We start from the raw sequence: 26761 nt of genomic DNA, 5'->3' as shown, positions 1-26761 counted from the left end.
ACTTAACAGAGCGTGAGCTTTAAATACATGCATCTCATTGCTCGTCAGTCACAGCCCAATAGAGCTGCTTTTTAAAAAGTGCAAAGTCAGGGATGTGGGGGTGGCTCAGTTGGTGAAGCGTCTGCCTTTGGCTTAGGTCATGGTCCCAGGGATGGAGTCCCGCATCAGGCTCCCCTCTCAGTAGGCAGCCTGCTTCTCCCTCTGCCTGCCACTCCCACTGCTTGTGCTCTATCTCTGACAAATAAACGAATAAATAAATATCTTTTCTTAAAAATGCAAAATCTGATTCAGCAGGTCCAAGCTGAGGCCTGAAATTCTACGATTATAAAAAACTTCCCAGGGAGGCCACTGCCGCTGGTCCAGACCACGCACAGAGCAGTGAGTGTCAGACAGTGTATCTGACCCAGAGGAAGAGAATCCATGAAATGGTAGAGGGTCCTGGAAGCTCCTGACCACAGGGGTGGTGGGCTTAGACTCAGGCAGAAGGTGGTGGGACTGTGGGAGAAGGAAAGGAAAAGGATCTGGGGGTGGTGGTGGTTTGTGCCAGCTTCTCCTCGCACGGCCTCGAGGCCCACAGGGCCTGGCTGGGTCACTCCTGTGCCTGCTCCCAGAGCCCCAGGAGTGAGACCAGGACCCACAGAAACCCTGAGCTTGAGAGGCCCTGAGAAGAACTGAGAAAGCCAAGAAGCCTCTAGCGGTCCCTTCTGCAGCCTCCCACCCCCCCCCCAGACAAGCCAGGGGCCTGGGGATTACAGTCTGCTATAGAGTGGTTCCGAGCTTGCTCGCACACGGGCCTCTCCACTCAGGGTTCATCCACCCACCCTCAGGCCTCCCCCCTGAACGCAAGGCCTGACAGAGTAGCTGACACCTGCAGGGATAACTGAGCACCAAAAACAAAACATCCAGACACCGGCAGAGGAGGCTCCTTAGGAAGGAAGGAAACCCACAGCCTGGGTTCCAGATCCTACCAGAAACAGGAGATCAAACAAGATGGACCAACGCTTTGAAATTAATTACTGAACGCAGCAGACAAGATGAGAGGAGAGAGCAGCAACGCAAAATAACAGGAAAACATCTTCTAACTTTTTTATTTAAATTCAATTAGCCAACATATCATTCGTTTTGGCTGTAGGGTTTCAATGACTCATCCGTTTCGCACAACAGCCAGTGCTCATCACATCACGTGCCCTCCTTCATGCCCATCACCCAGTCACCCCATTCCCTCACCCACCTCCCGAAAACACTGTTTTAAAAGAGTCAAGCAGAAAAGCACACAGTAGATGGAGCAAAGCCGCAACCGGGAAGGTTGGGTGGAGAAGCGCCTAGAAGGGAAGGTCGGACCAGGGAGCAGGAGGAGGAAACGGGGAGCAGGCACAGCAGCACTAGCCCGGAGACTCGGAGATCCCAAGGGAGCCAGAGAGAGCTGAGTAATGGGATGGGGTAGACTTCCCGGATTCACACCCATCAAAGACCTGAGAAGGGAAGGCTCAGAGAGCAGCAGACCCACACCACAGACGGTCTAAGATGAAGAGAGCATCAAAAGAGCCAAGACTATTCAGAGAAACGTGGAGAGAGAACCATCCAGAGCCCCGTGGAAGTACGCGGCAGGTGTTACGGATGTGAGAGGAGTCAAGGGGTTGGCGAGACCAAAGGATGTGAGCAGCTGCCCCGTCCTGCGCTTGGAGGCGTGCACACAGGCGCCAATGCAGAAGACCAGAGGATTACAAAGAAATACAGGAAAAGGGGGGAAAGCTAACCTAACAAGTAAAAATGGTAGAAACGGGCCCAAATCAGTAGTTAAGATGGATTAAACCTGTCAGTCAGAGGGACAAAGGGACAGTTTGTTTTTTTTAACTGACACACTGTTTAAAAAAAAAAAATCTGGATAAATGTCATTTGCCAAAGACACGCATAAACCCAAGACCATGCAAAGCCAGGAAATGGCAGCAGACACACGGGGGAAGCACTACCCAGCAGGGACCGACCTTGCAACCAAGTTGTCTTAAGGACAGAGATGGTCATAAAATAATGAGAAAAGGCTCAGCTCACCAGGACCTTGATGTCATCGCAAACACACCCGCTCCTGGCCACAGACCCCAGGATCATCGCAAGAAGGAGGAAGCGTCTTAGAGGGAGACTCCGAGGACCTCTACTACTGTCCTCTCGGGCACAGACACCAAGCAGCCAGCTGTGGGGAGACCCGGGTCCCTGAGGACGATATGTGCAGAGGAAGCTCTGCAGGCCCGGGGTGGGGGGGCTATAAAACTCCTCCGCGCACCGCCGTGCAACACCCACCCCCGCCTGCCAGGTTCACTGTGCAGGGCAGCTCCTGGGCACGTCAGAGGCCCTGCCGGGTCCTGGTGGGCAGGGAAGGAAGCCAGGCTAGCTGAGGTCTCCCAGGGCCCGGCCCGAGCCCACACTTGGGGAATGGTCACTGGGGGAGCAAATGGGGCAGGGCTACTTCTGCTGCCCCCCCACCCCGACCCGTGCCTTCTGTATGTCTCCCGCTCCGCTCCCGCACCACCACCCAGATGGGGGCCCATTCCCTCCTCCAATGCCCAGGTAGGGGGCTCCCCGCTGAGACTGCTCCCCTGGGCCCTCCACTCTGCTCAGAGCCTTGGGGAGCTCATTCCACGCTGGGGTTCAGCCCCCTCTTCACGCACCGTCTCCCCTCCGGGCGGCTTGTGGGCACGCCCATGGCCCCGCATCAGGTGGGACACACCATTTCTTCCTCTCCCAGAAGCCTGCATCCCCTCTTCCTGATGCTGGGCCTTTACCTGTGTTCTTCCCTGCCTGGAGGGTCCCCCCACACGGCTTCTCTGGCCACTTCCTGCCCCGAGTTTAGGGAATTCCTGTGGCTGGGCACTTTCCTGCGCCCAAGCCAACACCCCGGGCTTACCTTTTCACTCACCCTTTCTGCTCACCCCAGCCTCTCGTTTCATCTACACGCACTGCTGAGCCGGCCACCCCACGAGGACCACATCTCTCCAGCTCATCCTTCTGCCCCAGGAACCTTGCACAGGATTGCACACAGGAGGAGGCCAATAAATGTTGATTCATCGATCAAAAACCATGCCTACCACCGAGCACTTCTCCCTGTACTCATGTGGTGTCCCACGAGTGCCCTCTCTGAGACTGGGCCTGGGCCAGTCACGATTTTCTAGAAGCAGTCTCTACCTCCTCACCTTCACTCCCAAAGCCTCTCCTCCTCCTCTTCCTTCTCTCCCCTCCTCCTCCCTTCTCCTCCCTCCCTCCTCCCAAGAGCCTGACAAGGCCACTGTCCCACACACAGGAACTCCCTTCCTTGCCCACCACAGCCCACAGTCCACATCATTTCTCTGAATGCAACGTCCCATCGGTGATTTCCCTCCCAGATGGTGGGTTTCCCTGGCAGCACAGGGGCTGACGCGGCAACGCATGGGGGAGGCACTCACCATGTGTTGCTGGATTAACGGAAAGCCGGAGCCAACACAGCATATCCTTGTCGGTTAGTGACATCCTCCCTCAATCTCATGCTTCTCAGGCCCGTGCTGCCCAAACCTCACTCCTCCTGGTGGGGACAAGCAGCTATGTGAGTAAGAAGTTTTACCACGGGGCCATTCCCTAATGCAGTGGGGACTCATCACTGACCCCAACACTCAGCGCTTAATAAAGAGCCAATGTGGGCAGGAAACAGCACTGGATGCCCCAGCAGCCCCCGAACCAGCTGTGCACAGCACTTGCTCACGGACAACCCGCAGTCTGGCCCGAGAGGAGAGGAGCCCGTGCGGATGCTAGAGGTCCTTCCTTCTCTTCGGTGCCCTGCTCACCTCTGGGAAGACAAAGCATGACACTGAGGATTTTTTGTTTCGAAGGTCAGGGTCTCTCAAAGCAGGAAACTCTATTGTTCATGTTGGGAGGGTAATCGGCAATTGTGTTTCCCAAAGGAACGGCAGGAAACTACCAGGCAGGTGTGGGACTCCAAAAAGACGGTCCATAAGCAGGCGCCAAGAATGAGGCTCATCGAGGGGGAGGCGCAGGGGTGCGGGCATTTTCCAGCCCCCCACCCCACCCAGAGCAGGGGGGACAGCAGGCCAGAGAGAAAGCAAGAACAGGAGACATCAGGGCCAGCCCAGGGGGCAGCTGGGATCCAAGTTCTCCCAGACAAAGTGATGTCATCCGATCACTTTGTGTTCCAGGGGTTTAGAAGAGAAAGTGGCCAAGGGCAGAGCCAGACTCCTAGAGGTATCCTGACACCGTGCTGGGACCACCCGGGCAATTCCAGCTGGATGAGAAGAGCCAAGAGCTCCTTGGAGGAGGCCGAGGGCCCAGGGCCCAGCCTTCCGCCTTCCTGCCGGCATATTCCTGGCTCTCCCTTCAAATCTCCCCTGGATTTCCTCGCTGCCCCACAAAGCCTTTCAGCTTCCCTCCAACCCAAAGGGCCCCTGTCCCTTCAAGGACCAAGCAGAGTAAAATTTAAGCAAGTGCTCTCTGGCCAGTGTCTGCAAGGCAGACCACATGCCCTGGGGACTTGACCTCCATTGTCCTTTTGGCCCCCTTCTTCCCCATCCTGCTTTATATTGCACCAGGTCATTTAGGTAAAACGTGTGCCCCTCCCCAGGGTGACAAATTGTTCCAGTTTGCCTGGGACTGAGAGGTTTCCCAGGGGGAGGGATTTTTGTCGCTAAAACCATGGAGGTTCTAAGCAAACTGGGCTGAGGGAGTCCCCCAAGCTCCCCCTCAGAGCCAGTGCTTGTTAGTAACATGGGTTCTGACCTCCTATGCACAAGAACTTCGCTCAGAACTTGCTGCCCAGCAGGTGCAGAATAAAAAGACTATGGTCTCCTCGTGCCTTCTGTTGATGGCCCTGCAGGGCTTGTGGGGATGGCTCTGCACATGCGTACTGGGCTGCGCTGGGCTGGAATGGTCATGAATTCCGTTTCTATACACATGGGGTCTCCTTCGCCACTCCCTGGGACTCACCCCTTCCACGAGGGTAATCAGGTCTGTCCCCTGTTCAAGGGGACGAGTCTGCCAACCACACGAGTAGCTGTCCCCAGCAAGGTCAGTTGACATTTTTAAGTTGTGAACACATGTCCCGGAGAACCTCCTTTTGAGAGCCTCACACTGTGATCTCCCTGGAGTGAGATGGGTCACAACCTCACATGCCTTCTGTGGCCAGGGAGGCGCTGCAGGGCTGTAGGTTCATGAAAGGGGAGATGTCATTAGTGGGGGAGCTGGGGAGCTTGCCGGACACCCCCGAGCACATGATGACCTAAAGCCATGTCACCCCCACCTCCCCCAAAACATGATCACCAAAACATCTCCATGGGCCATACTCCTCCTAGGTCTGCCAGTTCATGGCCCTGGTTTAGAGGTCTCCTGAAAATAACCTCAGTTCTCACCTGAGAGCCATAGATAGAAAAATCTATCTTTCTCAGGGCGCCTGGGTGGCTCAGTGGGTTAAAGTCTCTGCCTTCGGCTCGGGTCGTGATCCCAGGGTCCTGGGATCAAGCCCCGAGTCAGGCTCTCTGTTTGGCAGGGAGCCTGCTTCCTCCTCTCTCTGCCTGCCTCTCTGCCTACTTGTGATCTCTGTCTGTCAAATAAATTAATTAAAAAAATAAAATCTTTAAAAAAAAATCCATCTTTCTCAAAACCTGCTATATATCTTAGAAGGCCAGCAGAATCCAAGATATGAAAATGTCCACCAATAAACTCCTTCAGCATTTTAATCCAAAGAACCAAATGCAAATGACGGCAATTTTGGAAAGGCTGGCAGACACGTAGTATAGTGTGTGTATCAAAATTTGTTGGGGGTATGTGCTATGGTGAGTGCTGTGAAGTTTGTAAACGTGGAGATTCACAGACCTGTACCCCTGGGGGAAAAAATATATATATATATATATGTTTATAAAAAATAAAATTATAAAAAAAAAAAAAATTTGTTGGGGACCACTAAGTGTTAGATTTTTTTAGAACGTGGCAGCTATTACTAAAATAGAAAAATACTAGGCACTGACTTGATTTGTGCAGTAAGACGAAATTAAACAGATTTATCTATGTTTTTAAAAAGAGATTCAAATTCAAACTTGGAATGATACACTATCGGGGGGGGGGGGTGGAACAAAACACATTTCCAGCCAGCAGGTAGGAAAAATAGAGCCCTGAAATTACTGTGTAAGATCCAGATTCCAGACCCATTCTTTCTGAAGCAGTCCATATCTGCATCTCAGATTTTTCTGAAAGGTAGAGGGGGGACCTCTCCCCTCCCAGACCCAAGAGGCTCTCACCCCAAAGCAGACACTGTAAACCAGTGGCCCACAGGCCAGGTACAACCCCACTGCGTCTTGTTGACTGCGTGGAGTTTCCGTTTTGTTCTGTTTGCTTTGCTGAATGTGGAAGCCTTCCTACCTTGTGCCACAGTCCCCGCCATCCCTTCCTGCCCTGCGCCCACCTTCTCCACACTGTGTGATCTCCTGCCCTTAAAGGACTTAGGTTTACGTCTCTGGCTCTGGGGGAGGGGCAAAGAAGTTTCCAGCACTGCTGTTGACTGTCACCACTCGAACCCCACTGCCCGGTGATCTCGACTGACTTTGGTTTCTACTTGTTCCACCTTTAAATCTCCCCACCTGGCTTACGGGGTAATAATAGCTCAAAATGCAAAAAAGGTGGCCAAAGTCACAGAGTTCGTCAGAGAGCTGACATCTATATTTTTCCAAGGACCTTTTTCAACTGAAAAATATAGAAAATCATAAAACAGAAAACGAATTTCATATAGACACATGACTGTCTAATGGTCGTCTGTGTGGGGCATGTTGTATTTCATCGCAGGAGTGAAGCTTCTCTACATCCGTCATCGCTTTATTTAGATACAGTTGTTTAGTTCATTGTAGGATTGTTTTTTTTGTCTGACTTTGGTGAAATAGATGTAACATAAAATTGACCCTTTCAACCATTTTTATATGGTTCAGTGGCACCGAGAATATTCACATCGTCATCCAACCATCCCCTCCATCGGTCTCCAGAATGTTTCCATCTTCCCTACCTGACACTCTGTCCCCATTAAACACCTCCTCCCTATCCCCCCTCCCCCAGCTCCTGGCAACCACCAAGCAACTTTCTGTCTCTGTGAACCCGCCTACCCTGGCGAACCTCCTGTAAGTGGACTTACACAGTACTTGTCCTCTTGTGACTGGCTTATGTCGCTTCGTGCAATGGATGAAATTTGAAGGTATTATGCAAAGTGAAATAAGCCAGTCATGGCTTTAAATGCTGACTGTGGTTTTAAAGCAGCAAAGGTGTGTGTTAAAAATAGCCATGAACTTTATGAATATCTAGCCAGGAGTCACTTAGCCCAAAAGACTTCTTTCAGCATGAAATATGCAAACATGCAAGCAGCCTTTATGAGCTAAACCAAAAACGGAGCTCTGAGCACAGGCTCCTGGCACATAAAGGTCAGAATAGCTGGCCTTTACTTACCAAGTATAACAGTACAAAATGTCATGCTGGGAATACTGAATGTGGGAGTTGACTGCCCAAGGGGGGGAAAAAAAAAATCACTCACTTAATGTAAGGAAACTCAAAATGAATCCATTCTTTCTTTCAGAACTCTAGATTGCAAAAAGTCCCATCTGGTGTGAACTATATTTACTCAGATCAGTACCACAATATAAAGGCTATTTAGAGCATATTGTTATGGTTTCTGGATGGTTCTACCATCTACTAGAGAATGCAAAAAGACACAGGAAACTGACCCTAAAAATGAACTAAATCTTGCTCAAATGGAAATTTAGAAACATCATCTTCAGGATTGAGAAAATAATCAGGCCGAGAGCCTCAGTAATCATCCCGGGAAGAGACAGAGCAGTGGGGTAGGGAGTAAATGTGACGAGCACTGGGCTTTGGGATGGCAGCTGACATAAGGGCTCCCCTTGCCCCCCCATATCACAGGGGCAGAGGGTCTGACCGATGTGGCACTCGCTGCTGTCCCCACACACCAGGTCTGCTCTGACTTTGACAAAGCTCTGTCAACCCCCTGACCTCAACCTCCTCACCGCAATGTGGGGCAACAAGACTGCCCCCCTCCAGGAGGGCTGCTTTAGGGATTCGGTGGGCTAATGCCCATGAAGCACTAAGGCCACAGGGCTGTCTCACTACGTGAGCTCCAGGAAGCTAGACGTCCCCTGCGGTGCCTGCTGACACTTGGGGAGCCCTGTCTCCCAACCACGAATGCTGAGCAAGGGCCAGGCATGTCAAGCCACCCCGGGAAACAGGGAGAGGGGCCCCGCCGCCATAGCAGCATCTTGACTTCAGACCTCTGAGCCCCAGAACCAGGAGAGAACACATCTCTGCTGTTTCAAGCCAGGTGTGTGATACTTCGTTAGGGCAGCCCAAGACCATGAGTGTGATGTCTTACCTGCCCCAGTGCCCAGGTAGGCACGGGCACAGGTGCACACCCGCACAGACCGTGGCTCCGCTCTCTCCTGGGCACTCACGCCCCACCTTCGGCTCTGAAGGACAGAGCAGGAGTGTGTCCCAGCACTGCTCATTTCCTAAGGAATCAGATATCTGAAACAGCAGGTGAAACCTCCCAGGTTTTTCAATGTTGGCTCACAAACAAGAGAACTGTACCAGTGGTGACAGCACCTGCAGAGTCCCATCTGCGTCTCGAATGCCGGGCTCAGCCACAGCCGGGGTGCTCAGTGGCGGGATGAGGAAGATCGGGGGCATGAGGAAAGCATGTCCTCCACCCTTGGATCCCAAGTCCTGTCTGAGGCGTCTAAAAAAGGGCATTAGAGCCATTAAAATCCAGCCAAAGGAAGAGAAGCACACTGTAGAACCGGGATAAGACAAACAGGATAACGAGGTCCTACCCAGCTAGAAAGCCCTACAGCCAGAAGTCAGGCTCCCAGCCCCAACCTTGAGACAAGTCCTCTCTCTGAGACTTCGTTTCCCCAGCCACAAGAGGAGGGGATGGCAGGGCACTGGCGGCTCCCTGAGGCACCAGCATGCGGGTAACAGGACACGGTGGGAGGGGGAAGGGGGGGCAGGCTGTGCCAGCAGCACCATGTCACTGGAAGGACTGACTGTCGCAGTCCCACTGGGCATGGTGCACACAATACCGCCATCCAACAGCCGGCCCCACAACTTCTCCATCGGGCCAGGGCGCCACAGCTGCAACCAGTCATTGGGACCTCGATTTTGTTCTTTTTGACTTAGTTTGATTCACAGACTGCCTGAATGAGGGCTCATGGGAGATCTCCAAACCAAGCTGTGGAATCTATGGTGAGGGAAAAAGAGATACCTGGGCTCCAAAGTCATGTGGCCCCCTGACCTTAAGGCACAGTAGTCTGTGACCACAGCACCGGCAGCGCCTGGGAATCTGTTAGGAAGTGAAGTTCTGGGCCCCACCTGGACCTCCTCAAACACACGCGGGAGCGCCCAGCAATCTGTGTTTCAATCAGCCCTCCAGAAGTTTTGTTTGTCCGTTTTGTTTTAAGATTTATTTATTTGAGAGAGAGCAAGGGGAGGGGCAGAGGGAGAGGGAGAGCAGCAAGCTCCCCACTGAGTGGGGAGCCTGATACAGGGCTCAATCTCACAACCTTGGGATCATGACCTGAGCCGAAATCAAGAGTCGAACACTTAACCAACGGAGCCACCCAGGTGACCCAAGCCCTCCAGAGAATCTGATGCTCACCCACATTTGAGAATTACTGGCTTTGGGAAACCAAGTCATGCACAGATAAGCCAGAGAGGCACCCTTTAAGAAATAGAATCGAGAATATAGCATAGATGATTTGTACTAAAAAATTAGGTCATGGGGCACCTGGGTGGCTCAGTTGGTTAAGCATCTGCCTTCCGCTCAGGACATGATCCCAGGGTCCTGGGACCGAGCCACACATCTAGTTCCCTGCTCAGCAGGGAGTCTACTTGTCCCTCTGTCCCCACACCCAGCTCATGATTTCTTTCTCTCTCAGATAAATAAATCACCCCCCCGCCCAAAAATTAGGTCCAGATAACAACTTCACCCAAAGTAGCAGCTGACTCTGCTGAGCACCTAACAGACTGTACTTCTGGGTCGCGTCGGTCTATTGCTACCCTGCAAGGTCCCGACCCACAGCTCATCAGCAATCAGTGAGCTCACTGGCTGGTATGCAGCAGCTCCACCTGGGTGGATAGAATGTGCCAGATTCACAACTAAAGGCAGCGATGGGAACACACAAATATGCTCTCTGACAAAGGTCTGCAAATGGTTGTCAGGAATCTTCAGGAATCGCAGGCAAGAGAGCCAGCTGCGTGCCACACTGGGCCTCTTCCAGACCTTCCATTGCACACATGGTGCATCCCCAAAGCAGTGAGCTAAGTGTGAGCAAATGTATTCCCTACTACCACTGGCCTCAAGCAAGCTCCCTCACTTGCTTACACCTTGTAAGCATACACCTTGCCTCCCAGAAGACAGGACCTGGGGCAAGCCCAGTCACCCACATTTCTCCACCATCGACTGAAATCAATACAATTTTGTACTTCCTTCTCTTTTTCCAGGAATGACATAATATGGAGCCTGACTGGACTCAAATGCTTGGGAGCAGGAAGACGCGCCGTCAGTCTCCAGCCACACCTCGCGGGGATGCTTCATCTCTTCCCCACGGCCCTCTCTGCTTCCTGCCTCTGTCTCTTCTGGAGTGGACTTGTTTTTCTCCTCAAGGACAGGTTCCCTGCCCACAAGCTGTTTAGCCTAATGAGGAAGGCAGACGAGTAAACAGGCAAATACAATCACGTGCCACTGAATACCAGAGGGGCACTAAATGCCAGAAGTATTGGGAGGGTGGGAGGGGCCTGTCACCGAGGCAGGGAGACATCCTGCCTGGAGAGTCGCAGATTTCAGGAAGGGGGCAAGCTTCCTGCGGTGTCCAGCGGAACAAAGCTGCTATTTGTTTACCTATGGCCCCTGAGCAAGGCAGGCAATGTGGGCAGGGCCTGTATCCTAGCAACTCAGAAACTTTCAATATGGATGCATTAGAGTACCATGGTTTAGGACACTGGCTTTTTTTTTTTTTTTTCCAGATTTTTTATTTATTTATTTGACAGAGAGAGAGAACAAGCAGGGGGAGCAGCAGAGGGAGCAGGCCCAATGCGGGGCTCGATCCCAGGACCCTGAGATCATGACCGGGGCTGAAGGCAGATGCTTAACCTACTGAGCCACCCAGGCGCCCCAGGACACTGGCTTTCAAGGCAGCCAATGCCTTTGACTGCCTCCGTACTCATCAGATAACCTGCAGTTCCCTCCCAGCAGCTCGGAATGTCTACTCTATGCACAACCCCGGTGACAGGCTGGCGCTGGAAGAAAAACTACGCACATCCCCTATAACTCATTCCCAAGCTGGGGAGTCAGAAACTTTAACTAAGAGTGTGCAGCTTCAGCAGTGCGCTGGAGGTTGGAGGTAGCTAAGAGGGGGATGTCACAGAGGCCAGCTGTCCAACCAGACAGCCCACCACAGAGGGCAATGTGCTCTTCCCTCAGGGGCCCACAGCTCAGAAACACGAGGTTCTCTCAGTCCAGGCAGACTTGATCTTGCTTGAGGGGGCAAATTCATGCTAAACAGAACAGACACCCGTATCTGAATAACTGTAAGGCTGATTTACTAACTCACCTTCTCAGCAGTTATCCCTGCCTGCCATCCAAGGAAGGCTGGCGCTGAAATGTGTAATTCGGGCACTCATTGAACAACGATTCCAAAGGCACCAAGTGCCCATTACTGAGCAAACTGTGAGCACCTGACTGGGGGAAGTGCAGCCAAATGAGGCGGGGAGTCAAAAGTAGGAAGCAGAATTGTGCAATGAGCCTGGCGTCAAGCTAGAGTTCAAACACTGTCCACCATTTATTAGACGGGTGACTTTGAGAAAATTAACCTTCCTGACTCTTTCCTCACCTGTAAAATGGGACTAACAACACTCCCTCACATGGTTGTTAAAGGATTAAATGGGATTACACCTGAAAACTGCCTAGATTTATGTACGTTTATATTTACTTGTGAATGCAGGGTCACGTAATGGTTAAGGGAACAGACTCTGGGGTCAGACAGAGCTCGGCTTAAATTCCAGCTCTGTCACTTACTAGCATGTGATCTTGGGCAAGTTGCTTGATTTTCTTCCACTAAGCTTCCGTTTGCTTATCTGTAAAATAGGAATAAAAATTCTCCATAGGATCTAGGAAGTAAATAAGAGAGTGTATTCAAAGCACTAAGCAAATTCCTATGCTATGAGAAGCATTCAATAAATGGTAGAGTTAACAATAATTTTTAAAAATTGTCCCTCATTAGAGACAAATGAGTGGTACACCTGCTAAAAATTAAATTTAAAATTAGCACAAACTTTTTTAATGAAATTAAATATGGGGCCATCAAACATACCTGGCCCCAAATAATAACAACTCACCTGGTATTCAGCTTCACTAAAAAATAATTCTGGGGGTGCCTGGGTGGCTCAGTCATTAAGTGTCTACCTTCGGCTCAAGTCATGATCTCAGGGTCCTGGGATCGAGCCCCACATCGGGATCTCTTCTCAGTGGGGAGTCTGTTTCTCCCGCTCCCTCCTCCCCTGCTTGTGTTTCCTGTCTCTCCATCAAATAAAGAAATAAAATCTTTATTTTTTTATTTGACACAGAGATCACGAGTAGGCAGAGAGGCAGGTGGCAGGGGGGTGGGGGAGGCACCCGGTTAGCAGAGAGCTCGTTTTGGGGCTCGATCCTAAGACCCTGAAATCATGACCTGAGCTGAAGGCGGCGGCTTAACCCACTGAGCCATCCAGGCGCCCAAATAAATAAAATCTTAAAAAAAATTTTTTTCTGACAAGGCCAGCCCCTTACTTCAGACTAGTTTCATACCCATATTTTCCAACAGTTTCTAAAACAGTGTCACTTGTGTGCAAAAATGCCAATGTTTCCGAACGGCTAGGTCACGCTACATGCTGACCCAGGAGCAGCTTGTCCGATCTACCTTTCCCATTGACCTAGTGGGAATCCGGGTACTCATAAAGCATTACGCACGTGGTCCACCACTCACACGCCACTGTATACAGCGTGTGAGCATCGCATTAGCTCCTGCAGGAAGGACACAAGTTCCCTCGATTCCGGACGGCCCCTTTGATTTATTAACTTCCCCACCCACTTACAAAGCTTGTAAATCCTGGAAGAATATCCTCAACTTTGGTAAAAAGCAACATACCTTTCAGTTCCAACTTCCTTGCATACTGGATTGGGCGAACAACGGGCAGCCCCTAACCCATCTCATCCTGACCTCAGCAGCGTGCTTCCAGCCCGGGAAACCACCCTTCGCCTTATTTGGCTCTTGGTTTTACCGCAGCCAACATGTTTTCAAATGTCGCGGTGGGCTCTGGATGCGCTTTTACAGTCGCAATTCACACGTTTAAACCAAATATACGTTTCTGCAATCGCCTCCGCAGGAGGAGGACAGCAGAGGATCTCCTGGTCACTTGTGAGGAACGCCTGCTTTGGGCTACGCTCTGCCCCGCAAGGAAGTCACAATTTATTAACTGGGGTGGTGGGTCCCGGGAATGGTGACCCAATAAGATGTTTGCTTCGAGCAAAGTCACGGTGCACCGCGCTTCCAGGAGGGTCCTGGGGTCCCGAGCTAATCTGGGGTTTCCCTCCTCAGAAAGCGGAGGCTCGGAGTGCCAAGCCCCACCAGGCCTGCAGGCCCGGTGCCGAGAAGGCGGCCGGGCGGGCGGGGGGCCGCACCACGACCCTGTCAAGGTGACACCGGACCCCGGCTTCGGAGAAAAGAACAGCACTTGGGGCGAAAGAGCCAGGCCCCGCAGTCACCACAGTGCACCCAGGCCTTGGGAGGGGGGAGGAAGCACAACTTCCTCCTCGAAGCCCGACGACAGGCGTCCCCAGCGGCCGGAAGAGGCAGAGAGGACCTCCCCCGCCCCGCCCCCGGGCGAGGCTGAGCACCAGCCGCGTGGGGGAACTCGGCGGGAACGCGGCCAGATCCAGTCGACGGGGGAGGGGAGCCAACCGCCATCTACCCCCCCCCCCCCCCCCCGCGCCCAAACCGACAAAGTGCAGCCCCGAGGCCAACCCCCTGCCGCGGCCGGCCGGCTCTCGCGAGACCGCGAAGGCCTCTGGGAAAGGCGGGGGAGGGGAGGGCAGGGGAACGAACCCGGGACCGGGGACTGGGGGCGGGCTGAGGCGGCGAGAGGAGCCTCAGGAAGCAGAAGGGGCGGAGAAAGACACGACTGACGTGGCACGTGGCCAATCACGAGCGAGGTCGGGCAGGCCTCGGGCCAATGAGCGGTGCGGCCTGCTGCGGGGGGCGGGCGCTGGGGCCGAGGGTAGCTTGAGCGCGGCGACGGCGTTGTTCAGTCAGAGCGAGAACATTCCAGAGGTGAGTCCGGTGAAGGGGCGGCAGCCCCGCGCCCCCTCCCCAGTCCTCCCCGCCCCCCCGACCCCCGCGGGCCGCTGGCTGGCGGGGAAGGCGCCCCGACGCCCGCGGCTCACGGCGCCGTCTCTCCGCGCCAGGTCGCCAGGCCCCGGGCGCTGAAGGGTGTGGACCCCGGACGTCGCTGGGACAGCCCCTCCCCGCTGCTCGGCGGCGCCTGGCCCGGCCGCTGCTCGCTGCGCTGCTCCGCCGCCTCCGCCGCCCCTCCTCGGACTCGGGTTCACACGCGCCTCACTTCATCCCAGTCCCGGGCGAGCAGCGTTGGGTTTATGTCTTTATTTGACGAAAACGGTGAGTCCGCGGGCGGGCCGGCGGGGAGATGGCGGCCGCACAAGATGGCGGCGCGCCGCGTGACCCGCGCGCGCGTGTGGCGCAGTTCGGGCGGGCGGGCGGGCCCCGCGCCCCCGCCGCCCTGCCCTCCGCCCAGGGCCCCCGCCCCTCTCCGCCTCCCCTGGCCGCCCCCCCTCCTCCGCCCCGGTCCCCTCCCCCGGCCGGCCCCGGCCCCTCCCCCGCCCCGCGGGAGCGCGCCGCGCGGGCTGACTCAGGCCCCATTGCTGCATTCATGAGTCATCGCCCGCTCGGGGGCGGGGGCGGCCCGGGCCGGCGCCCCTCGGCCGCTTTCGTTTCCCCGCCGCGCCGAGGCCGGGTGGAGCGCATGGCGGGGTCGCTGCCCCGGGCGGAGCGGCTGGTGGCCATGGGCACCGGAGCGAAGGTCGAGTGCGTGCGCGCGCGGAGCAGGGACGGGACAGGAGGGGCGGGGGCGGCCGCGCTCGGTAGTTGCCCCCGCGGTCCGTGCACACTCCCGCGAGACGCCGTGTTCTGGGCCGGGCCAGGGCCTCCCCGCGCGGCCTGGTGCTGGACACGGACTTAGCGGGGCGGCTGGGAAGTTTGTTCGTAGCCGAGGCCTGGTCTGCGGGGAAGAGGTCGTGGTCCGTTTCGTCCGCGGTTGTGGAGATGTGGCCGCGCCCCCGAAGCGGACCTTTGCCGGGCGGAGGCAGCGCAGTTGGGAGTGTGGCAGCTCCCGGCTGGAGGCCCGTCCTGGTCCACGCGGAGCCCCTTTCTGTTGCGACAGGTGTTCCGTGTTCGAGGAGAGTGTTCGCGGCGCCTCACGCGAACCGGGCTGCTTCGTGGGGTCACCGGGAGGCGAAGGGACGCTTCCTCCGCGGGGATCCCGCTAAGCGTCGGGGGTTGTGTGCTTTTCCTTCTCTTTCAGAGCTGTTGCGCAGCCATTGGTACCTGTATTGGGGACACATAGCATACAAGCAAGAAGCCTACAGCCTCAGTGGCGAAAATTTTTTCATGTCAGAGACCGAGAACTCTTGCAGTCGTTTATGTCATCCCTTCTTCTCCAGACAGAAGATACCAAAAAGTTGCAATCAAAGATCTCTTCATCTTATTGATAAAGTCACTAATAAGCCAAAATGTCTGTCAATGTCAACCGCAGTGTGTCAGACCAGTTCTATCGCTACAAGATGCCCCGTCTGATTGCCAAGGTAATACCCATCTTTGGTTTAGTTTTGAGGCCTAAGCTCTTTTGTTAGAATCTTAAAGATTGCATGTCTTGGGGTAGATAATGCAAAATTAAAGTTATTTTTTTCTTTAGGTTGAGGGCAAAGGAAATGGTATCAAGACAGTTATAGTCAACATGGTTGACGTTGCAAAGGCGCTTAATCGGCCTCCAACGTGTAAGTAACGTTTCTTAAGAGGAGTCTGACAAAGCATAGTGTCACTGTGGTCATGACAGACTTGGATCTGTGTGATTGGAGTGAGTTGTATGCTAATGTGTTTCAGGGTTAAGTGGAATCTTGGGCTGGAAAACCAACTGGTTAGTTACTATTGGTAAACAAAGCACATTTTAACCCAGTATAAAAGCATAAGGGAGTTAAATTTGTATAAGGGTGAATGAGTAGTAGAACATCTAGGTAATAAATCTCCACCCCCCCACAGATCCCACCAAATATTTTGGTTGTGAGCTGGGAGCACAGACCCAGTTTGATGTTAAGAATGACCGTTACATTGTCAATGGATCTCATGAGGCGAATAAGCTGCAAGACATGTTGGATGGATTCATTAAAAAATTTGTTCTCTGTCCTGAGTGTGAGAATCCTGAAACAGAGCTGGTGAGTCTTTGTGAGGAAAAACTGTGTATCTGCTTTTGTGCTCAGTCTTTTGATATCACCGAATGTATGTTCCTGAGAAGGCAGAGCAAACTTAATTGCAAACAGGTTGTGTAAAGCAGCAAATTTTGTGTGTGTGTACACATTTAGTTTTATTGTAACAAAGCAACTTGTACACTTTTAACGTTTAAAACTGAGCACCATCTTTCCTTTCCAGTGAAACAAAAAAAATTTAAAAATAAACAGGAACAAAATTACAATAGAGAATGTCAATTCCAAATAAGATCCTACAAGTTCAAGCAGCAAATTTTTTAAATAGATCATTTAACATCTTGTTTTTTACAAAATTTGTTGTAGTGTATAGATGACTGACTTGTTTTTACTCTTTCTTTTGGCAGCATGTCAATCCAAAGAAGCAAACAATAGGTAATTCTTGTAAAGCCTGTGGCTATCGAGGCATGCTTGACACACATCATAAACTCTGCACGTTCATTCTCAAAAACCCACCTGGTAAGTCTTTATGAAGAACCTGAAAGATTTTAATGTGAGGCAGCTGATCATTGGAAGAAATGGAAGCTTTTTTGCTGTTGTGAAACAAGACTATAAGGAATGTCTGATTTTTGTGCCTGTTCTGTTGAGTCTATGACTTTGAAAAATGTACCATTCAGGGTTAGGAGGACAGACTACAACTTAAACTATGCTGTGTTGTCAATTTTTTCTTTCTTGAAATTTTATTTACTTGAGAGAGAGCTCACATGAGAGAGAGAAGCAGACTCCTGCAGAGCTAGGAGCCTGATGCGGGATTCTGTCCCAGGACTCCAGGACCATGACCCAAGCTGAAGGGTGCCCAGGTGCCCTGTGTTTTCAGTTTCTAAAATCTGTCCTTTTAGAATAGGTGAAACAGATATTGTAAAACAGGAGCGCCTGCGTGGCTCTGTCGGTTGAGCATCTGCTTTTGGCTGGGGTCATGTTCGCAGGGTCCTGGGGTCAAGCCCTGCATCAGGCTGCCTGCTTAATGGGTGTGTGCTGCTGCTGCTGCTCCTTTTGTGTGCATACATGCGAGTGTGTTCTCTCTCTCAAATATTTTTTAAAAATAAATAAAATTAGGATCCCAGCAAACAATCCACTTCTGGAACACAGTGTTTTATGAATCAGGGTCCTGGCTCATTAAGCCCAAGTGGCTTTAGAACATTGCAAGCAACACTCTGTGGCAGATGATGGAAGTTGTCTGACACAATTTAAGCTTGCTATAGCAATAAAGTCTAACCTATTCCAGTGTTCTCCTCCATGAGACCAACTGTTATATAGACTTTGACAGTGTTAACAGCTGTGGACTAAAGTGGAGTTGAGAAGTACTCGTGTTTAGGTTCATGGGGGACGAGAGGGTCAGGAGTGCCAGCCTTCACTAAGCTCCTCATTTTCTGAGATATCACCACTTTATGTTAATTTTACTGAACAGTTAATATCTCTACTGTTCTAGGACATGATGTCCTTACTCTGAGTTTTTTCACATAGAAAATGATAGTGGAAGAATTTGGTTTATAAATCCTAGAATTATAAGTAGCATTGTTCTTGTGTATGGTTTTCTGAGGGAAGGTTCCAAAGCAAAAGGAAGCAAAGGGTTTAAAATGTCCATAAGAGAAAGTAAGGTGTACTGTAAACTATAGTATTAAACTTTTACTTTTTTCTTTGTTCTGCTGTAGAGAATAGCGATAGCGGTACAGGGAAGAAAGAAAAGGAAAAGAAAAACCGGAAGGGCAAAGACAAGGAAAATGGTTCGGTGTCCAGCAGTGAGACGCCCCCACCCCCACCACCAAATGAGATCAGTCCTCCTCCACACGCTGTGGTGAGTGTAGTGGTGAATGTGTGGTGGGCAATAAAGTTGGGTGAAATACAATATCTGGTGGGGGGGGCAGAAAAAAGGAAACTTGGGCTCCCACATCAGCTTCCTGCTCGGCAGGGAGTCTGCTTCTCCCTTTGTCCCTCCCTACCTCACGAACAGGTGCGCGGATGTGCGCACTTTCTCTCTCAAATAAAGAAAAATCCTTTAAAAAAAAAAAAAAAAAGAGGGTGCCTGGGTGGCTCAGTTGGTTAGAGCCTCTGCCTTCGGCTCGGGTTGTGATCCCAGGGTTCTGGGATCGAGCCCCGAATCAGGCTCTCTGCTCAGCGGGGAGCCTGCTTCCTCCTCTCTCTCTCTGCCTGCCTCTCAGCCTACTTGTGATCTCTGTCAAATAAATAAAACTTTAAAAAAAAAAAGGGAAACCTCTTCATTTTAACGTTGCAATGGTATCTTGGGTTCCTGGTTATGCGTGGTTGATTAAATTAATGTAGGTCCAATTTATATTTGTGGAAGATGAACCTAGTGCCATTAACATGACGAGAAATCAGAAGTATTTTTGTGTTTTTATGGCATTTGACTACATATACTTGTCCTTGACAGGAAGAGGAGGAGGATGATGATTGGGGGGAGGATACAACTGAGGAAGCTCAAAGACGCAGAATGGATGAAATCAGTGATCATGCAAAAGTTCTGACACTCACTGATGATTTGGAAAGGACTGTTGAAGAGCGGGTCAATATTCTGTTTGATTTCGTTAAGGTAAAATAACTTGGGTCAGGAGCAGCTAAACGTTTTCTTGATAATCAGTTTCAAGCCTTGGGTTTTTGTAAAGGTGTTCGTTACTTTATGCTTATTATCTGGCATGTAACTTTTTTTCCTACAGTATCTTGAATACTCAAACTTTTTGTTCAAATACTTCCTGAGGTGGTTCCAGGTACTATCTTTGGCATGTGCATTTCATGGAAAAATCTTGAAACCATAATAAATTTGGTAGGAAAAAAGTCCATGAAAGTGGGGACTAACTGGTATCTCTGGACTAAAATGTGTCTCCATTTCACTGAACTGCTTCCTTTTATTTGCAGAAAAAGAAAGAAGAAGGTATCATTGACTCATCAGACAAAGAAATTGTTGCTGAAGCAGAAAGATTGGATGTAAAAGCCATGGGCCCTCTTGTTTTGACTGAAGTTCTTTTTAATGAGAAGATTAGAGAACAAATTAAGAAATACAGGCGCCATTTCCTACGAGTAAGCAAATTATTTTAGGTTCATAAATGAGGTTAAGAGCTGTGTGACCCTGGGAACTTGTTCTCTGTTATCCTAAAACGAGATAATTGACCTATCTTAACAAACATGGAAATATTTGGAAAATACTGTGTATAGCATAGCTAAAGTAGTACCCAGATCTTTATGCATTGACTTTTTGAGCCACTGTTTAAGGCTATAGCTTTAAGGCACAATCTTGAAACAATGCGTATACTTAATTAAAACTTCTTTAAAAGCTTGTTAATGCTAATACATTCATTTCCAGTTTTGTCACAACAACAAAAAAGCTCAACGGTACCTTCTTCACGGTTTGGAGTGTGTGGTAGGAATGCATCAAGCTCAGCTCATTTCCAAGATTCCCCATATCTTGAAGGAGATGTATGATGCAGATCTGTTGGAGGAAGAAGTCATCATCAGCTGGTCAGAAAAGGTGGGGAATAGATAGATACATACAAACAGATTCTTGAAGATCAGAAGTATTACTGAGACATTGTTGGGGCAATTTAGGAAGAAGTAACTTCTGATACTTGAGTTTCTGCTACGTTGAAACGTAATCACTGGTATAACCTGTAGGTGATTCCCCCTATGGCAGCTTCCTAGTAATAAGGGAAGAAAGTATTTAAACTCCTCGGACTCATTATTACTTGTTGAATAAATGGATCTGTTGAGAAGTCAAGATTAAGATATGACCCAGTCACTTTAAAGAGCTGAGTGTAGGCAGTTAAATTGTTTAGATTTCTCCAATAAGGAAATTGTATTGAACATTTTCTAGGCCTCTAAGAAATATGTCTCAAAAGATCTTGCCAAAGAGATTCGTGTCAAAGCAGAACCGTTTATAAAATGGTTGAAGGAAGCGGAGGAGGAATCTTCTGGTGGTGAAGAAGATGATGAAGATGAGAATATTGAGGTGAAACTGTGTTAGGGTTTGGGATTCGAAAATAATAATTGGGTAATTTGAAATTTCAAGATGCAGCAGAATGTGGTCTCAATAATTTGGGAAGTTAACATGTTAATATAAAGGGCTGGGGATATCTTTCCTGCCCCTAGACATGATTGTAAGTAGACCTACGAATTTTCAAAGGAGTGTTAGTGTAGGTTGAGTATACAGGTGCTAGTTGTCCATAAACATTAAGATGGTATCTGGCTGAGAGAGACCTTAAGAGAATTTAGTATTCAGAGAGAACTTAGTTTTCTAATAACAAAAACTTGTGCAAAGTGATGGCTGTGGGACACCTGAGTGGTTCGGTTGGTTAAGCATCCCACTCTTGATTTCCCCTCAGGACATGATCTCAGGGTTTTGAGATCAAGCCCTGTGAAATCTGTAACACTTGGGATTTTCTGCCTCTGCTGCCACTTCGCTCCCCCTGCCCACATGCACAGACACTTTCTAAAAGATGGCTGTGTTTGGGTACTTTTTTCTCCCTTGTTGACCATTGATTTGTATTATTAATTTTATAAATAGGTTCATTGGGATAAAGATTTACAATAAATAAAACTGTTTTACCAGGTGGTGTATTCGAAGACTGCCAGTGTACCTAAAGTTGAAGCTGTGAAGTCTGACAACAAGGATGATGACATTGATATTGATGCCATTTAAAGGGGTGGGTGCAGCCCAGCTTAACAGTGTAATGCTGCGAATCTTTCTGCATCATCAGCCAGAAGTGCAACATGTATGTGCAAAAGCTAAAATGGCTTAACATCATGCTACACTTTCTACTAAAAATGTATTGCTGTGAGTGGTCTGTAATTAAGCCCAACAAGACATCTAGGGAGTCCATACACCTTTCAGTGAGCAGATATAGTTTGCTTATTTATAGCATGTTTCTTTTTGAAAAATTAGTGGTGGACACATTTGGATCACATTTATACAGTTAAATAAAGATTTGATTTTTGGTCATTCTAAAGATTTTGGCTCTGAATGACTTAAGCTGAAATGGCTCCTTTTTAAAAAATACTGCACCATCCTTAACCTGATAAGATTTTTGGAGCCTGTTAGATTTTGTTAGATGCTGAAACTGTAAAGATGTCTTCAGCAGAATGTAAACATAAGCTTATGTATTATTATCTTAATCAGCCATTGAGAAATACAGTACTTTGAAGCGTTCAGTCCCTCAGATTGGCATCTGGTAATGTACACTCTACCCATGCCGAGGTGGACTGATCATGAAATGGCAGTGCGACATCGTTACCTTACTGAGAAGTAAAAATGACCTGAGTGTCCTATAAATAATTTTAAGAGCAGGTTTTGAAACTTGAATTGTGTTTTTTCAGTTCGTGTATACTTCCCCAAATTGTAGTCTTTGGAGTTATGTGCATTGCACGTTGGATGAGCCAGGGGAGTTATTATATTAACAAATAAGCATTTTATGTGTATGTAGCTGTTGCTTTGTACTGACTGGGAAAATTCTGAAACTAGGGTGTGATTATATAGTAAGCTATGATTTTATTTGGGGGAAGCAGGAAAAGGTGCACTTAATCTCTAGCAAAAATTGCGCATAACTTTTCAACTTTCGTTATGATTTAATTTCAAAATGTTAAGGGAATACTGTATCTTTTCATTGTGGATTTTCTTATAATATGGTTTGTTCTTTAATGCCTTTTACACGTGGATACTTCGCTTAATGCTTTTTAGGCTTTGGTTGCTATCTTGCCAAAATAAGTGTTACCGTGTCTCAGACTTGATTTCCCCCTCCCCCCAAAATGTCTTATTTAAAAGATGCTAAAAGCGTACTTCAAGTTAAAGCCTATATTTTGGTGTAAGACTAAAGGTGTTTTTTATTTCACATTGACTATAGCCAGACACCCAAGAAGTCTGATGGTGGCCACTGAATGCAGGTGATGAGGGCCTGAACCCAGCCCATCCTGAGAGTTAGATTTAGAAATAACTTATTGGTGAATTCGATTCAATTAGCTGATCCAAACTCAAGTGATAATGGGTTATGGCTGTATCTGAGAAATCCTCCTCAAAGGAAAAACTTGCTTCATTTATTCCTTCCACAAAATACACTGGGAATCAATCCAGAGGGTTAATTCTATTGGAAGCGCTGTCTTACATCATTCACCTTTTTTTTTTGTGATCCATTTTTACAGATTATGATGAGACCTTAATAAATGTAAGAATTTTTCACATTGGAAATTATACAAACATTTGATACAATAAAACCTTGTTAGCTTGATATTTCAAGGAGGTAAAATCAAGTAGTCTTACTGGAGACCTACATATCGGTCCCCGTCCTTTCCCTGCCCCCAACCTTTTGATCGATTTCGATGAGTGAAGCAGAAGCACCTACCTGGAGGGAATGTGCTTTGTCACACAAAAGAGATGAAATTTTTACAAATTACATCTCACTGAGGTTTCAAATTCTTTGCTGTGGGCCAGTTTGTTTTCATCATCTGAAGTCCTTTAGGAGATCTTGGTGACCTAAGCCAAGCTGCAGTCAACATACCCAGTGTCAAGCTGATGGGGTTCTGGTAACAGTTGGGGTTGTTTTTGTTGTTTTTCCTTTCTTTAACCTGAAGGAAAACCTGTTTCGGGCTTCTAAACACTAAAGAAAAAATTTTGGCTTAGACTAGTATTCAGTCTGGTGCCAAACTTGAGTGGAATTCAAATCCACATCATAGGAGTTTTATCCGTAGAGGCTATCCTAATAAATTAACCCTTCACTTTGATCTATTCAGTGGTCTTAAAATTTCCTGTTTCAAACAGCTACATTACTTGATTAAAACGATGTTAAAATTATATTTTGTCTCTGCTTTAATATTAAAATTAATCTAGATTCTTATTTTATAAGATTGAAGCATTGAACTCGCCGTATTTTGTAGCTGCTTTGGATTTGTGTTGGGGTGTTCCTTCTGTGATTCCCAGCCTCGCTCAGAAAAACGGACGCTGTGCTTATTACTGTGGGTCAGTGACGTTCCGTAGATCTCCTATCCTTGTTCTGTAGCTAACTGCAAACTGAAAAGGTCTGCCTTAATCTGACTTTTTGAAATCTTAATGGGTGCTTGCTTTAGGGAATAGAGATGTCCGGTATATAGTTGTGTAATCTCTGATTAAGGGAAATGGAGGAGACTGCTTTCCAACAAGATCTTTCTGAAATTGACGGACCTATAGGTCTAAAGGCTGGAGCAGGGAAGGGAGTATAACGTGCTCAGGGCTTTTCTTGTCAGGCTGTGTTGCAGTTTCCCCCATTGTTTACTCCAGTGTACTAATCACTGAGTAAAGCCCTTTGGCTTGAAGATAACTTAGAAATGAAAGCTGGCATCTCTGAAAGAGTGGAAGATACAGAAGGGTACTGGTGCACGCACAGCGAGCCACCTTTCTGCATTTTTCGTTTGTTGCGTTGATCCTCATTGTGATCTGAGATGTATACTATTATTCCAAGGTCGTCATCTAATCTGACTCCTGTACCCAGCCACTTTGTACTGCACTGCAGAGATAGATACGTTTAAAATCAAAATGAAAGGATTCTGCTGGAATCTGCTTAGAGCTTCAGCACAACAGCCCAGCTCTGCAAACGATCCTTAGTGGACTCCGATAGCTACAGTTTTATCTGTCTGCACTCTAGAGTAACCCAGAAATGCAGTTGGCCCACATCGCATTGTCCTGTGGATTGCTCTTTAGATGTGGCAGCCCATTGGACTATTACAGTCCTTAAGGCACTCTCAGTACCAGGACGTGGTACCAGTACTCCATACAGTGTATTTATTTCTCTGACCTGTCCCTACGTAGACCTTGACTCTTTAGAATTGACAGGACATAAAGTGGAGTCGTGGAGAAATGACTTGGCAGAGTTCTCAAATTGGGCTTATATCGTCTTCAGAGTCTGACCCTGTGAGCCTTTGCTCTTTAGAAGATTGGGGGCCTGGGTTTTGTGTCCACCTGCAGTAGAGTTCTGTACTCCACAAACTTAACATCTGATTCTTCACAGCCAAAAAATGGAACCAGATTATAATTCTTGTGCGCTAGAATATGGGGATGATCGCTAGCTACATGAATAGAATTTTTCCTCAGAACCTAGACCAGGAGAATATGGTGTTGGGCTCTTAGAGCTAACCAGTAGGGTTTGAGTTGCCCCAGTCCCTGCCTTTGGGATGTTCCTCAGTGAGCCGTTTTTAAGGGGCATATTTACTTGGGCTTTGGAATCAGACCTAGATTCCAGCTAGGGCCTCCCTAGATTCCATGTCTCCCTAATGGGATGGTAACCTCTCTGTACAACACTTGAAATTCTTTTTTTTTTTTTTTTTAAGATTTTATTTATTTATTTGAGAAAGAGATAATGAGGGAGAGCATGAGCGAGGAGAAGGTCAGAGGGAGAAGCAGACTCCCCGTGGAGCTGGGAGCCCGATGCGGGACTCCATCTGGGAACTCCAGGATCATGACCTGAGCTAAAGGCAGCTGTCCAACCAACTGAGCCACCCAGGCGTCCCCAACACTTGAAATTGTAAGGGAAGCCCAATACTGCAGTCCATGGGGGTGTTACTGGATTCGGGCAGTTACAGAAAATTGATCTGTCTGGGCTACGGCAGGATAGTGTGCACTGGGACCCCCAGGCATCTGTGCAGGAATCTGAGTAGACAGAGGAGAGCACTGGGTGGCTAAGTTATTTTTGGCTCGGGAGCAGTTAGAAGGTAGTACGGTGTTTACGAAGCCCTCAGTGTGCCATAGGTGGTTGTCGAGAGCGACACTTAAACCCACAGTGGTTCTCAGACCAAGCCATGTCTGGCCGAGCATAGTCCATGGTTTCTGCTGGGATCCCGTAATAGCTGCAAACACCACCTAAACCAGTAGCCAGCTCAACCTGTCTCCCGTCCGACACCTTGAGTTAGCTGACAAGCTCGCCAGTGGGGAGACTGTCCTGGGGTCCTTGGCACACCCACACAGGCTGGACCCCAACACTGCTGCCTAAGCTAATGCTGTGCACCATCCAGCTTCCAGGTTTCTTGGCCCCGTGGGGGACTTAACACAGATGAGGAGGAACTTGGCTGATGGCTGGGCTGGTTTGTGCAGGAAAGACGAGGTGGCGGCGTGCAGGGTCTCCACCGTAGTGCGGTGGCACTGCTGAAGGGGCTCGAGCCATCAGAAGTGTGTGCTGCCGGCTGGGAAGCAGGCTTTCCCAGGGACCTGGCGCCGTCCCATCCGGCTTCCTTGCAGATCCGCTGAGCTCCTGACCTGCCTCAGACCTCGAGTAAGTTTGCAGTTGGTCCAGCTTTGTCCCTGCTCTGTAGGAGTTCCTAGACCAACATACACAGGGTGGGGAGAGCAGTTGAGAGAGGAAATGACTGGGCACTGGAGGACTGCCTGATATTAGAAGCATCTCTGAGGTTGAGTAGGAGAAGAAATTTGGGCAGGAAGAGAAGGGGAGCACGTCTGGGAAGAGGGAACTGTTCCCTGGAGATGACTGCAGCAGAGGAGGCTGTAGGTAGTGAGGCCTTCTGCACGCTCCAGGCTTTGAATGGAACCTTGTGACACTGTAGGAACCAGTACGGGTGCATCGTGCTGCTTCGGCCTCTGAGCCACCGGGAATCACAGGTTGGAGGGCAGCCCTGTGGCCGACAGCCAGCAGCTGCTATGAGGGGTGGGCTAGTAAAGTTTCTACCCTGAGAAAATTGGAGACCCCAAATGGCTTTGGCTGCTTTGAAGGCACAGTGTCCCAGATTGAAGAACGCAGACCCAAGTCCCCATCCCAAAGGCAAAATCTGAGAACCCAGCAGTGCTGGAACTTTACCCTTGAGGCCAGATCTCCCATTTCAGGTATAATCGAAAAGCTAGTGTTACTAGAATCTGTTTAAGTCCCAATTTTTATTTTCTTTTTTCCCCGAAGATTTTATTTGTCAGAGCACAAGCAGGGTGGGCAACAGGCAGGGAGAAGCAGGCTCCCCGTTGAGCAAAGATCCGGACGCGGGACTTCAGGTCAGCACGCTGCAGGGTCTCTGGAGGTTCAGGGTCTGAGTGGGCACAGGGTTTCCCTGTTCTGGACTGTAGGTCGGGGACCTCAAACTTAGAAGAAAAGTCTTCAGATGTAACTACAAGTCGTAAATGTGAAGTTTTTTTTTTTTGGTTTTTTTTTTTTTTGGGTTTTTTTTTTTTTTTTTTTTTTTTTTTTT

General features: G+C 49.2%; 1 protein-coding gene and 1 non-coding gene across 4 annotated transcripts; both read left to right on the top strand.

Moving 5' to 3' along the window:
- Positions 1 to 14254: 14254 nt before the first annotated feature.
- EIF5 (eukaryotic translation initiation factor 5) lies at positions 14255 to 23396 on the top strand. Of its 3 annotated transcripts, XM_032839537.1 has the most exons (12): positions 14255 to 14384; positions 14519 to 14729; positions 15652 to 15931; positions 16042 to 16123; positions 16386 to 16558; positions 16954 to 17065; positions 18259 to 18401; positions 18996 to 19154; positions 19478 to 19639; positions 19923 to 20087; positions 20430 to 20564; positions 21165 to 23396. In XM_032839537.1, the coding sequence occupies exons 3-12, from the start codon at positions 15860 to 15862 to the stop codon at positions 21252 to 21254; spliced, it is 1293 nt and encodes a 430-aa protein (XP_032695428.1). In that variant the 5' UTR covers positions 14255 to 14384; positions 14519 to 14729; positions 15652 to 15859; the 3' UTR covers positions 21255 to 23396. The 3 variants fall into 3 exon arrangements, with proteins under 3 accessions (XP_032695428.1, XP_032695430.1, XP_032695429.1); XM_032839539.1 differs by lacking the exon at positions 14519 to 14729 and having other exon boundaries at positions 14362 to 14384; XM_032839538.1 differs by lacking the exons at positions 14255 to 14384; positions 14519 to 14729 and adding an exon at positions 15059 to 15150.
- LOC116856366 lies at positions 17751 to 17874 on the top strand. Its single transcript, XR_004380567.1, has one exon. It is a non-coding gene; the product is annotated as a small nucleolar RNA SNORA28 (small nucleolar RNA).
- Positions 23397 to 26761: the final 3365 nt, after the last annotated feature.

This window comes from Lontra canadensis, unplaced genomic scaffold, assembly GCF_010015895.1.
Source record: "Lontra canadensis isolate GAN:19392208 unplaced genomic scaffold, GSC_riverotter_1.0 scaffold108, whole genome shotgun sequence".
In the NCBI taxonomy this organism is placed as follows: Eukaryota; Metazoa; Chordata; class Mammalia; order Carnivora; family Mustelidae; genus Lontra; species Lontra canadensis.
This window is presented reverse-complemented; position numbering and strand designations above follow the sequence as displayed.

Excerpts from the sequence above, each read along its gene's own strand:
- EIF5 (XM_032839537.1), top strand. The coding sequence starts at position 15,860 with ATGTCTGTCAATGTCAACCGCAGTGTGTCAGACCAGTTCTATCGCTAC. Across the intron at positions 16,559-16,953 it reads AGAATCCTGAAACAGAGCTG|CATGTCAATCCAAAGAAGCA; the intron begins GTGAGTCTTTGT and ends TTCTTTTGGCAG. Across the intron at positions 17,066-18,258 it reads CATTCTCAAAAACCCACCTG|AGAATAGCGATAGCGGTACA; the intron begins GTAAGTCTTTAT and ends GTTCTGCTGTAG.